Source organism: Crocuta crocuta, unplaced genomic scaffold (genome assembly GCF_008692635.1).
Source record: "Crocuta crocuta isolate KB4526 unplaced genomic scaffold, BGI_CrCroc_1.0 scaffold204, whole genome shotgun sequence".
In the NCBI taxonomy this organism is placed as follows: domain Eukaryota; kingdom Metazoa; phylum Chordata; class Mammalia; order Carnivora; family Hyaenidae; genus Crocuta; species Crocuta crocuta.
This window is the reverse complement of record NW_027529603.1, coordinates 1,706,138-1,719,907: the sequence shown is the minus strand read 5'-3', so window position 1 is coordinate 1,719,907 and position 13,770 is coordinate 1,706,138. Positions and strand designations below refer to the sequence as shown.

General features: G+C 50.7%; 1 protein-coding gene across 1 annotated transcript in view; it reads right to left on the bottom strand.

Moving 5' to 3' along the window:
• The window catches only part of DNAI1 (dynein axonemal intermediate chain 1), a 59,878-nt gene that overhangs the window by 8,151 nt on the left and 37,957 nt on the right, over positions 1–13,770 (bottom strand). Inside the window, exons 13-14 of the mRNA XM_077761834.1 lie at positions 5,324–5,571; positions 88–177 (exon numbers count right to left, since the gene is read on the bottom strand). Coding sequence (XP_077617960.1) covers positions 88–177; positions 5,324–5,571 — 338 coding nt within the window. The remainder of the gene's footprint in view (positions 1–87; positions 178–5,323; positions 5,572–13,770) is intronic.

Genomic DNA, 13,770 nt, shown 5'->3' with positions numbered 1-13,770 from the left:
ATCAGCAGGGTTGAGGGCCGACTTTGCCATTCAGCTCCCCCCAAGCCCCATCTCCACCCCATGTGACCCTTTCTGGGAAACAGGCACCTTCAAGAGCGTCCAAGACACAATCCTGCCGTCAGATGACACAGAGAAGAAGTTAAGGTTGTTGTCCATGTCATCCTTCTGCCACTTGACCTGAAACATCCCAAACCGTGAGCTGTGGGACACTGGTACGGTGTCGAGCTAGGTCTGGGAGCTGAGCAGGGCTCCCTCAGGAATCCATGTCAGGTTTAGAAGCAAGTTCTGGGAGCCAATTTTCCAGAGTCCTACAGTTTGCCCTCTTCCCCTCCCTCCTTCCACCCATCTCTGTCTCTCTAGTCCCTCTCTCCCTGACCATCCTGGGATAACACTGCCACTAAGGGCACTGCCCTAATCCCCTGGCTTGGTGGTGGAGGTGCCCAGTTCCTCCCTGGGTTAGGTTCCACCCAGTTGTAGGGGAAGGTGGTGTTTTGGGCTCAACCTCCTTATGTAGACAGGGCCTGGAAAGGACAGGGTCCGTCAACCAGTTTCCTCGTTTATAAAACAGGAACCATAGTAGTACAGGTTTGTTGTAAGGACTAAATGAAACAATGAACTTGAGGCCCCGACGTGAGAACATTGCAACTATTAAATGTTCAATAAATGTTAGCGAATATCCTCATTATGACCCTCGTCCTAAGAATGAGGGAGCCAGTCTTCCACAGGAGAGTTTTTCCTGTTTGCTTGGGGGATGGGGAGGAGAAGGCCCCCTCCCTTGCTCCCAGGCTTCCAGGTTGGCTTTTCTCTATCTAGGTGGTCTCCCCTCTGTTCCCACCTTCACTTCACCACTAGCTCCTGCTCCCAGAATCTTGCTCCCAAATCTCAGATTTGAGCTGCATTTCTTCATCTGCAACTCGGGGTTAATAACCGTGCCCCACCCATCTTCTCAGGGCTGGAAGAAAACATATGGGGAAGTGTTTTGGAGACAGAGCCGTTGTCTTATGAAGATGACACGCTTGAGGCTCAAGTTTCTGTTGCCAGATGTGGAGGCCTGGCCAAGCCATGTCCCAGAGAGCTGGGGTGGGGCTGGGTGCCCAGAGCTTTCCATTCTCCAGCTCTCTCCAGACCTCCCATGCTGGGACCCTGTCCCTTCCCCCTGTCACAAGAGGAGGCCCAGTGAGGGAGGATAGAACCCAGCGCAGCTTCCTGTGACCACAGCTGTCACCATGGCTGTTGAGGGGTGTGGTTTAGGGGAGAGGGGACCGCCTGTCCCCAGCCAACCCTCAGGCCTGGCTGATCAGAGCTACAGGAGGGCGGGCCCAGTCCTGCCTGGGCCTGTCTTGTCAGCTGGCTCTTTTTTCCACTGGGGGGCCTTGAACACCACAGAGCCTCTGAGGTATAAGTCAGAGCTGCCCCTTAGGCTGAGACCAATTCCCCTTCTGTGTAAAGGTAGTCTCTTTAAAGAGGGGAGGGGACAGAGGGTGTCAAAGGCCAGGCTGTAAGAGGCGCTAGGGAGCTGCAAAGGGAAGTGTTTAATGAGCAGCCGCCAGCATGCATGGAAATTGTATTTCACACCCCACTTAGCAGCCTGCTGCCCAATGGGGGTTGCTGTGTGCATTTGCAAGTGAGCCTGTGTGTGTGTGTGTGTGTGTGTGTGTACAAGTCACACACATGCTACACATGCTCCTGGGGTGGAGGTGGTAGTGTAGAGACGAAGTGTGGAGGGTGTCAGGGGGTAAGCGGGATTAAGAGAAGGCAAGAATGCCCAGGAGAGTAGTAAGGTGCTAAGGAGCAGATGAAGCCTGCTTGATTGATTCCTTCTCTTCTACGTTATCTGATTAGGGGCAAATATGCTTGACCCCCATCTCTGCTTATCTATCCTTTCCTGCTCCCTTCCCCAGTATAGCACAGGACACACACACACACATACACACACACACACACACACACACACACACACACACACACACACACACCAAAGAGTATTGCTGGTTGAGGTTTCACAGCAGGGCTTGAATAGTGCTGGGCTACATAGATGGGCTCCCTTGGGAAGTAGCCTGTGACATGGGGCAGAAACCCAGTCCCCTTTGAGCAGATAGTTCTCTCCCTGGCTCCAAAATTTTCGATGGCTCCCTGCTGCCAACAGAACAAAGTCCTTCTATCTCAGCCTGGCATTTGAGATCCAAAATAACCTCTCTGGTCTCCTCTGAGACACAGTTCCTTTAAAAAGGACCTAGACTCTGATGTCTCTGGCCTACCATTAACCAGCCTAGCTTTCCTCCAAGCTCCAAGCTTATACAACCAACTACCTGTAGGACACCTCCTCTGGCTTCTTCTTCTTTTTCTTTTTTTTTAATTATATATATATATGTATATGTATTTAAGTATAAGTAATGTATGGTGTTATACTGATTTTAGGTGTTCCTTTAGCTTCTTGGATTCTGCCCAAACCTACTCCTGCTCGGTCATTCCTATCTCTGTGGATGCTCTACTGGGTTCTCCCAACCAGAGTGCCAGGTAGCATCACCAATTGTTCCTTTCTTTTTCTCATATCCATCTAGTTTCCTTCTTTGATTTTATTGCCTCAGTAGAGCTCAACCCTACCTTCTCATTTCTATCTCCACTGCCCCTGCTATAGCTCAAGCTTCAAGATCTCTCATGCTGCAGTGAGAGGACATCTCCAAGACACAAGCAGGACTGTGTTAGTCCTCTGCCCCACACTCTCTGATGGTCTTAGGAACTTTGTGAAAGTACCTTAGAGGACAGGGGGAGTGACAACAGGGGACCCTGCAGCCAGCAGGACCCCGATTCACCAAAGCAGCCCCACTCCCCACCTTTAATATATCGGACTTCTGGACTAACACTTATTTGAAACCACTGCCTTACAAAGCCCAAGATTCCCACTTGCTACAGAAGCACACTCACAACTGGGTGCCTGTGTTTTCTCAGGTCCTGCTCCACCCTCCCTGTCTCCCACACGGTGTTCCAAATGATGTGTTGCTTCCCAGCAGGCCTCTCTGTTTGATGCCTCTATGTCATTGCACATGTAACCCTTTGTACCCTTCCTTATCTGACACACTTTCTTTTTTCATTTTTAACTAAAATCTATACTTCATTCGATTTTCCTAGTTTTCTCCTCATATCCCTTTTTGTCCTAGGATCTCATATTACATTTAGTTGTCATTAACTAATACTTTCTCATCCCTTACAATTCAGCTCAGAGGTGGCTTCCTCTAGGAAGACCTGGCTCTCCTGCCCCTGCTCCTTGTCCTGGATAATCTAGATGTCACTCCTCAGTGCTCCCATGAGCCCTCTTTAGCATTTAGCATATTGCCCTGTCCTGCTTAGCCTGTGGCTGTGGTTATCTCCCCACTAGGAACTCCAGGGACCAATCCCTTAAGCACCCTCAGCTCCCAGAGGAGCAAACAGAGAGGAGTTACTGAGTGGAGAGATGAATGAGGAAAGGGGGAGGGAAAGAAAGGAACAGGAAGTCAGGAAATGAGGGAGAGACAGGCAGGCCCCTCCCATGTCAAAAGCCATGATTCTCACCAAGAACTCTTGAGTCTTTGGGTTTGCAAAGGCAGTAGCCCCGCTTTCCTGACAGGGTGGTGGGAGGGCAGAAGGCCATCCCTGTCCAAGTGAGTTCCAGTCTCTCTGGCACCTACCCAGTGAAAGCAATAACATGTCTTTTGCATGCCCCATTTCTTTTCCCAACCTGCTGTTTGATTCAGAGAACATAGCAGTGTGGTAGTGGGATGATTGACCTTGACCCCTTGCTCTCTCCTGGGTTTGAGGAGGGTAGTTGAGCCAATCAGAGATGCTCTGTGCTGTGCTCTGGGCTATGTGAGCTAGGACAGGAGGGGCAGGTCTGATGCTGGTTTAGTCTGATCTAAGCAGGTCTTTTCTCCTCTCTTGGGTCTTGATGTCTGCAGACAGCCTCCCCTTGTCTGGAGACCTCTATGTGCGAGGCGATGAACTGGAAGATAGGATTTTCATAGGAGAGAATTCTTGAGACTGTGAGCTTTGGCCCCTGTTCTGGTGGAGAGTAGGGGGGAGGATGTTTTGCAGGAGGGGACATCTGAGCCCTGGCTCTGGGTAAAAGATAGAGCAGAGAGGACACCATGTCCCCTGTGCCTGGACAGTTCTCCCTCAGCTCAGGCCTGTCGGGGAGCTGAGAGCCACTTCCTACAGCAGGTGTCCACATGACTCAGGGAGCTCAGGGCCAGAAATGCAGGGTGCAGAGCCTGCCTGGAGACTCTATTAGGGCAGGCGGCTGAGGAAGTGCTCCCAGCACTCACTGCCTGAGGAGCCCAGAGACCTTGGGGAACTTAAGGCAGAAATTTATCCTTAGATTTGCCCAGACCTGCCCATAGGTAAGGGTATGCAGCTTCACAAGGAGGAGGACTTTTAGAATACAGTAAGGAAGAGTCTGCAAAGCCAGAGCTAAGAGACTTTCTTTTTTTTTTTTTTTTTAATATTTTTATTTATTTCTAGGAGAGAGAGAGAGACAGCATGAGCAGGGGAGGGTCAGAGAGAGAGGGAGTCACAGACTCTGAAACAGGCTCCAGGCTCTGAGCTGGCAGTCAGCACAGAGCCCGACGCGGGGCTCGAACCCACAAACCGCGAGATCATGACCTAAGCAAAAGTCAGACGCTTAACCGACTAAGCCACCCAGGCACCCCTAGAGCTAAGAGACTTTCTTAAGGTGAAACATGAAATCCACTCCCAATGCAATAAGATGGGAAACAGAGGGTGAAATCTAGCCTTAGTGTTAGGGTCATGGTCCCATTCTATGCCTGTCTGGAGAAGAGGGGTGCTACAGAGAAGCCGCAGGGACAGACCTTATCTAGCAGACCTTACAGCCCCTCCCAGAGGGCAAACAATGGGCACCACCTACTCCCCTCTGGGAGTTCCTCCAAATTTAGCCCAGATGGCAGAGGAGAACTCTTATGGGGAGTTTAGGAAGCCCATACACAGGGAACTAGAGAACTGGAGCCCTTAATATACTCAGCAGAGGCCTGTTAGGCCTTAGAGTCTTCTAGCCATGGGTTATGAGTCACTGATCACACTGTACCTAAGAGATCCTTAGCTGACAGGTGGGGTCCCCCTGATAGCAGCTTTGGAGGAGCAGACCCAAGCTTACTGTAGACCCCTTACCTCTTGATTATTACCTTTTGCCCTCCTCTGTGCCTTCTCACACCCAGCTCTTTGGCCTTTAAGCTGGTACCTGTCATCCCCATCCCCTTGCCTAATGCCTGTCATTCCCAAAGTCCCTCCTCCAGGGGTCCTATACCCATTTTTCCCACCCTGGTTCAAGGCTGACCTGCCACACAGGGTCCGTGTGCTTGCCAGACTTGGCTGAGCTGCGGAAGGCAGGCTGGGAGTGGGGCTTCTTGAGGTTGTAAATGGCCACATTACCGTCGTAGTGGCCCACCACCACCAGGTAGGGGTGGTCCACGTGCATGTCAAGACACATGATGCCACTCTCGCTGCTGAAGACGTATTCGGGGAAGCTGGGGTTCTTCATGCTGTAGAGCAGCAGCATGCCCCGGCTCTGCTTCATGAAGTCATCTGTCCCAGGGAAGATGCCAGGCTGTGGTAGAAGGATTCAGTTGCCCCCATGCCCCTCCCCCACTAGATGGACAAGATCTGCCTGCTCTGCTTGTCAGAGAGGGTGGGATCCCTCTCTGGGCTTCATCTCTCTCTCTGAAATGGAACCAATGAGACCTGGCTTACTCCATCTTAGGGTTGATGGGAGGGCCCAAGAGATAAGGTGACCAGGTTTATTGAAGGACGGACAATCATTCTCCTTATTCTCCCTGGGGTACAGGAAAGAGGGGTGCAAGCTCAGAGTTGCTAGGTAAAGTATGTGTCTGGGCTTGGGAAGGAGAAGTAACCTCAGAGAGGGTTCAGGGGCCCAGCCCAGGGGCAGGTTGTTGTACTTAGATGCCTGGATAATGCCCATGTGTTCCCCACCCCCAGCCCAGGACGGGAATTCAGTTTGGACTAACATGGAATTGTCTCTACGAGTTCCAAACTAGCCACCTGTGGGCATCTTCCCATATCCTCTGGCCCCATAGTCACCAGCTGCAGCCTGCACGGTAGCTGTAGGCATGTTCCCAGAATTGAGACGTCCCAGGGCAGCCAGTCTTCCTTCTGCCACTCATCTTCCTCCCTGCCTGACCCATATCAGTGGGAAGCCTACTGCTTACTTTCATTCTCTGCTCATGCGGCACTCATACTCATAATGTAGTCACTGAACATTATAGTCCCAGCCCTCAAGTCCAGCTCTCCTGCCACCAGTCCAGGACCCTTCCCAAGCTCAGAAGAGGAAGTCTAGAGCATCCTCCCATCTTGGGGACCCTGTGCTAAGGGAAACTTTTAGCTGAGATGAGGGCTCTCTTACCTTCCCGGCCAGGGCTACCTCTTTTGTCCCTGGCAACTTCAGGCCTGGTCCATCCAGACAAAGTGGCCAGTCCTGAAGTCTGGAGCCCATGGGTGGGAATAATAGGCTGCTCCAATATGACTCTCGCTGAGTCATTCTTTCTGTCCTATTTCTAATGCTGCCCCTTATTCAAGGGAGTAAGTACCTGGGCTGGTCTCAGGGACAGTCTGGGTTGGGTTCTCTAGGCTCTTGGCTACAGTTACCAGATACCCCCACCCCAGGCACTCTGCAAACATCAGCTGGTGCACACTGGGAGCCAGGACTAGGGAGCAGAGTATAGCCAGGAGCCAGGCTGGCCTTAAGTGGGTAGAGTTGGAAGCTGAGGCAAGCTGGCATGCCTACCAGAGCAGCTCTCTATGGGGGAGCCCACTTTCCCTTACTAATCCTCACCAACTCTGGGATTCTTGTTGGGAACCCTTCCACTGATCACTTGCAAAGGAGGCTTCAAGTGCAAGGAGGGAGTTGCCCCTCCAGTGGAAATTTCCAGGGTCCAGCTCGAGCCATGGGGAGGGTACACAGTAGATCAGGAAGGAACATGCTTCTGCTCTGGAGAAAGTGAATCTCCAAAAAGAGGAGGAGCTGGGAGCTTCTAGATCCCCTGGAGCCAAGTGGGTCACCCTATACATGGTATTATCTCAAAGCCAATAAGGAGCTGGCAGTCCCACAGTCCTGTATGGGCCCCGAGGGATGACTCTTAAAGGGAGAGATTTGAGCTTATGAAGTATCCCACCCAGACCATGCAGGGCTTGAATTGGGCAGCATGACAGTCCCTTGTAACTCCTTTTGTTCATCACACAAATCCTGAGCACCTGACTGGGCCTCCCCTTGGGCTGGACTGTGGCAGGGACATAGACACTTCACTCTTTATGTGGGCTTGCCCTCAGCAGCCCTTAGTTTGATCGAGGCCAACCCCTCAATGAGTAGTCAGTGGTAACTGCCAGGCCACAGGTGAACTATTGATGCCCTTATTGTTCAATCTGTCCTTGATGCTGGGCAAGACTGACAGAGGATGAGTGGGTAGGCACACAGGTGGGTGGATGAACAAAAGAGTGACTGAAAGTGTGAGTAGGTGAGTGACTGATGCTTGGACTGAGGACTCAGATGCTCTCCTTATTTCACCACGGGGCAAAGGCAGGTATGACCCTCGTACTTGCTCCTACTGTGGCATAGGACCTGGCTCCTTGAGGAACAGCAGTGGTGACTCACTTTCTCTAGACAAACTTTAAGCACCCCCTGCCCCTGCTTGTGTATACAGTCTTCATGGCCAGTGAAATGAGAAAAGAAAGGTTGGAAACCATAGCCTGGCTTAATAATTCTGTAGTGAGGACATCTCAGAACCATTGAGATTAGAGGCTGGATTTAAAACTTCAGAATTTTATAAATGGATATATCGAGGCCAGAGGGGAGAAATAGTGTGCCTGGGTGCATCAGATGCATCACATGGTGTTTGCCTTATGTGTAACTTGTTTATAGCTGAAATTACACTGTACTAATGTGGTCTTCACATGGAAGTGGAGAAAGGAAGGGACACCAGACCTAATGGGGTGGTGGGGCTTGGAAAAACCATTCCAATCTCTCCAGAATCTGGATTAGAGAATGTGTAAGGGACAGGGTAGTCAAGCATGATAAGGGTAAACTCCTGGTATAGAGAAGGATGAATTTCAAGAGATGGAGACACAGAGAACAATCAATCATACAAAGACCTTAGACCTATCTTATTTCTCAGGCCACATGCATCCTGACAATAAGCCCCTGTTTCTTAACCCACGTTTAGTGGCCTCTGTTACTTGCAACCAAATGAACCCTACTGACATAAAGATCACAGTTTTCTTTTCTTTTCTTTTTTCTTTAAGTAAGCTCTACACCCAACGTGAGGCTTGAACGTACAACCCAGAGATCAAGAGTTGCATCATGCTCTACTGACTGAGCCAGCCAGGAGTCCCAAGATCACAGTTCTAATCATGGCTAGACTATGTGTTTCCTAAATTCCAATTCAGGGTTCTGTCAGACTACAGTGGAAGAACACAGAAAACTCTCATTTAACTGGGGCTTCTACTGCACTCCATCTTATTCTATGATCTTCTCATCCCTGAATCCAGTGGCCCCTGTGAGACCTAACTATTTCACTATCTAAGTATATTCTGTGTGACATTACAGCCCAAACCTCCAAGAGTAACAGCATGATATCATCACCTTGTCTTCCAGAAGTCCTAAAATGACATCACTACTTAGGCCACCAGGGGTCCGCATGTGATATAATCAGTCACCAGCAGTCTTAGTGACTTGTTCAGTGATTATTGCCCAGCTCTCCAGCATTCCCAGTATGTTATCACCAACTAGCAGACTTGTGACATCATTGCTTGGCCCTCCAACATTCCCAATACAATGCCACCAACAAGGAGTACAACATTGGCATCAAGGTCACCTACAGTGCCTCAGTTCCCAATGAAGACTAGAATCTCATTAGGCTCAAGGCTTACAGGGAATCCCACAAATTCCCTGGTTCCTCAAAGTAGCTCCAGTGACATAGATGGGAGCCCTCACCCCTACACTGCATTGTATAGAGGTAGAAACTCTGCTGTCTGGGGCCCCTGAAGGAATTTCAGGTTCCTCTAAACTACAGATTTCAGTAAGTGTATGTGGCTAGGTAGAAGTGGAGGAGGAATAGAGGAAAGGAGAGAGGGAGGAGGAGGCAGAGAGAAACAGAAATATAGAGAAATATAGAGAAACCACCTAGTCTGTGACTCTGAGACAGAGGGAGAGAGCTGCTGGCCTAGATTAGCTCCACTTCATGTTCTTGCCCTTCTCGAGGAAGCCTTCTATATCATTCAGCCTCTCTGTGTCCCCTCCCTCTTCTCTACCTATATGTCATTATGACAGGTGGTCATGAGCAGCTCTTTTCCTTAGCCTGCCAAAACGGCCCCATCAAAGAAGGCAGTGAGCATGGCTGGGCCCAGCAGGTTTATTCTTTCCAGTGGGAGGGTTGCCTCCTGCTACCCCTGTTCTGCTGGATAATCTCTAAGGCCTCCCTGACTCTGACCTTCAAGGATTCACAAGATTCTGGGAAGGAGAATCAGCCCCCTAATAGAACCTGATCTAGCAGCTATCAGAAAGCCTTGGTCTCAGGGGAGGAAGTGCTTAATTCCACCACAGACTAAATCTCTCACTCCCTCAGCTCCTTGTGCTAGGGCCCCGGCAGAGTAGTACCCAGGGAAGAGCAGTTCTTGAACTGGCAACCACCAGTGGGGGCCCGCAGTCTCATAGCTCCACCCCTGTCCTGCAAGTAATAGCTCTAGATCATAGGGGGCCCCTCTGGGGAGTTGCAGCTGTCAGGGGAAGCCTGGGCTCTTGCTCAGGATTCAGGGAAGGCAAGGCAGACAGAGGGCATGTTGGGCCACCAGGCTAACGCCAGGTCAGTGACCAGAGAGAACTACATGCCAAGCTGCAGAGACTAGCTTACCGAGTCAGCCTCGACAGCAAGCCTCCTCCTCTCTTTACTGTGGCTTTCCAAATGAGTCCAGCCCAGGGCTGACTCCAAGGCAGCAGCTGTTTAATGACTCCCCTATTAAGTCATGCAAGAGGCATTTGGAGGGGGCTGTGTAGACAGAATAACACCCCCTAAAATGTCCATGTCCTAATCCCTAGAACCCATAAATATGTTACTTTACATGGCAAAAGGGGTTGTACAGACGTGATTAAGTTAAAGGCTTGAGATGTGGAGATTCTCTGAGTGGATTATCTGGATTATCTGAGTGGACTCAATGTAATCACAGGGGTTCTTATAAGCGAAAGAGGGAGGCAGGCGAGTCAGAGGAGATGTCAGAATAACACAATTGCTAGCTGGAAGGGGGCCACAAGCCATGGAATATGGGCAGCTTCTAGAAGCTGGAAAAGGCAAGGATATGGATGTTGCCCTAGAGCCTCCAAAAGAGTTGAAGCCCTTCTGGCAAATGATTTTTTTTTTTTTTTTTTTTTTTTGCTCAGTGAAACCTATTTTAGACTTCTGACCACCAGGAGTGTAAGATAATAAATTCGTGTTGTTTTAAGTCATTATGTTTGTAGCAATTTGTTACAGTAGCAACAGGAAACAAATGTAGTAGGCAGGGAGGTTTGATCCAGACTCTACTTTTAGGAATCAGAGGGAGGAGCCCCAAAGATAGTAATTTTTCCTGGGATGGTTTGGAAGCAGTGGGGAGGATTTAGAAGTCGGGAGAAATGGATGCAATGATCCCCAGCTATTCTAACCACAGTAACAAAACCCCCCTTCAGTTTCCCACACCTGGCCCTGCCACCTTGGACTCCAGGAACAGAAATGCCCTTTGGGTTAGGATTTTAGTTTCCAGAGGCAGGAGACCAGCCCAGGGCTTCCCCAACAAGGGCATCAGTGCTAGAGGGTTCCAAACCTCCAGGATGGTCCAGAGGCCATGGTGCCAGGCTGGGTTCAGTCTCCCAGGCAGCTGGGCTTTGCCAAACACTCTCATCCGATTGGAAGTCATATTTAAACAGTGTAGGAAATAAGAGCAAGGCCTTGGAGACAGAATACATCAAGCAGGACATTTAATTTGATTTAGGGAAAATGAGGCAAACATTTGAGAACCTAAATAACTAACCAGTAATTAAACTAACAACGGGAATGCCCTTGCACTACAACCCAGCGAGCACAGTGGCCTTTATGGACTGTATTTACAAAGAGACCTGACAACATAATTAGTCCTGTAAATTTTACGCAGCCTGCAGCTGAGGAGTGATGGATTTTGTGTGTGGAGGATGAACAGGGAGAAATGAGGTGGATGAATTTCCATTTTCAGTAAATGAAATTAACACTGCTTAATTAGTGAAGCTGACAAATAAATGATCAGGAAAGATTTAAATCCCTACAAGTGTATCTCTGGCCTAGGGAGGCTCAGAGACAGGCCAGGATGTGATGGGACAGAGTGGGAAAGGGTTTAGTGCTGGGACTCACACCTGACTTTGTCCCCTTTTGAAGGCTGCTCTCAGAGGGAGGCGGGGCTGAGGGATAGCTGGCTCTTCTGCCTTTCTTAGACGTAGCCCACTGGAAAGCTTCCTCCTCATCTTCGTGTGATAGACAGTTGGGACCTCACAGAGTGTCCAGGATCTGTCCCACCATCTCTGCCCAACAGACTACAAGGAGTACTCATTTTCCTGCTATCAACTGGCTCACAGGCTGGAAAGGACCCCTTCAGTACAGTAGGCTGATAGAATTGCATCCCAGCTTTGCCCCATGGGCCATCCCTTCCTAGACTACTTTCCCTTGCCCTCCGGTGTTCTTCCATCTGCTTTCACCTGCTGACAGCCTCTTTCTCCACTCCGCTGAGACATGGAGCCTGGCTCTAGGGGACACCCCAATGTTTGCCTTATATGCAGCTTGACATACCCACCTCATACCCAGTAGCCACACAGGGGAGGCAGGTGCAAATGTGTCTGTGCTATTGCAGGCAATTGCCTGGACTCCCTTTTCCCCACCCATTTGCTCCTGGCCTGGCCCTGCTCCAGCCAACTGGCCCCGGTTGGCCTCCAGTCCTTCTTAGGTACATGCCTACCCCTACCAAAGTCCTTCTTGAATGTGTAATAGAATAAATATCTGGGAATTCCAGGCAAAAGGAGGTCTGGGCTGAGCTAATCAGGGTCAAATCCAACAACAAACTCAAATTCTCACTCCAGTGTTTGTCTGCATGAGTCAAAGTATGATGATGGGAGGCTGGCATCTGGGAATTTCCAAAGACAGGGTGATGGATACTGGTGACCCAGCTGCTCCTCACAGTGACCCCATCTAGTAACTAGGGTGCCTAGTTTTTTGTTTTGTTTTGTTTTTGCCTGCCTCAGCTTTGCCCTCTTTCTTCCAGGGGGGTATCTGGGTATTTGAGAGTACAGGACTCCCAGAAGTGACCTCAGAAGTGAATGCAGGAGCCCTGAGTCCCAGCTCAGCCTGACTCTGCTCCGGCTTCTCTAGAATGGTGCTGAGATGTGCAAGGCTCTGGAGAAAGATGCCCATGTGCAAGCTGGCCAATAACTCCGGTGCCAGTGGCAGCAACAGCAAATACCACAACCGCTGCTGCTGCTGGGGCTTGCTCTCTAGAGTAGATAGGGGCTTGTCTGATTCTCCTCCATCCCCATAGCCCCCTTTCTCTGCTTAGGTCCCCTGAGACTCCTGCAGGAAAGCGAGGGGACAGAATGACAGATAAATCAGCAATGATTGTCCTTTATATGTGGGTAGTTCTTATAGTTCACAGGGCCCATTTGCTTTTCTTTCAAGTGTATCTAGCAACAGCCCTGAGATGGAAGTCTGGCAGGTGTCAATTTCTTCATGTCACGGATAAGGAAGCCAAGGCTCAGAAGACACTTCTGGCCCCAGGTCACACCACTGGGAAGTGACCCTCCAGCCGGCAGGCATACAATGTGGCCAGCAAGGGACAAAGAGACCTTTCCTGGATGCATGCCTGCCTACAGTAGGCTATTGGGCCTGTCAGGGCTTGGGGACATCTATTCCTGAGGGATGGGTTACTCTTCTCCAGCTGTTTCTGGCTACAGCTGCCCCTGTGGACAGCCTCTGTGTGACCCCAACCAGCCAATCCTGCTTCTGGCCCTGGGTGGGAGGAGGATGGGGGTAGAACTGATGTAGTTTCTCTTCCCACCTGCTAGGGAGCCTCCCTCACCCCTGCCTCAGTCCTGGGCAGAGAGCCTGGGCTGAGAGCAGCCTCATAGGGGGTCCACACCCACTCCTGGGAGGGACTGCTCAGCCCCCAGGCCCTGTTCCAGGCCCAGTAGCTGCCGCAGAATGGGAGGAATGTGCTAGTTCCCTGCCAGAGGGGGAGGGTGCTTCCAGCTTGGCAGCAGCCCACCCTTAGGAGTGACACAAAGCGGGCATTTAGGGCATCCTCAAAGGCAGCCCAGACCACGAGACTGGGAGCAGCTCCAAAGTCTCCTCCCTGAGAGGAATGATAAACACCAACTCCTCCTTGCCCTTGTCCCACCTCCTGCACTCTGGTCAAAGAAAGGGCTGGGTGGACAGGCAGTCTAAGGGGTAGAGCCCAGGAGCTTGCATGGCTGCCAGCCATGAGAAGCTTGGAGAACGAAAGGGTTTTTCTGTTCACAGAAGCTGATCCTCCCAGCCAGGGAACACGCTGTTAGCTTGGGAGCTGCGCTAACATGAAGTGTGGGGCCCTCTCCCGTTAGGAAAAGGGAACGTCCAGGCCAGCTCAGAGGTAGGGGCTTCTGCAGGGGACATGGAACATGAAGGCTAAGCAGACTACCACACAGTTACCACAGTGCTGCCTCCTGCTGTGGGGGTGGGGTGGGGTGGGGGG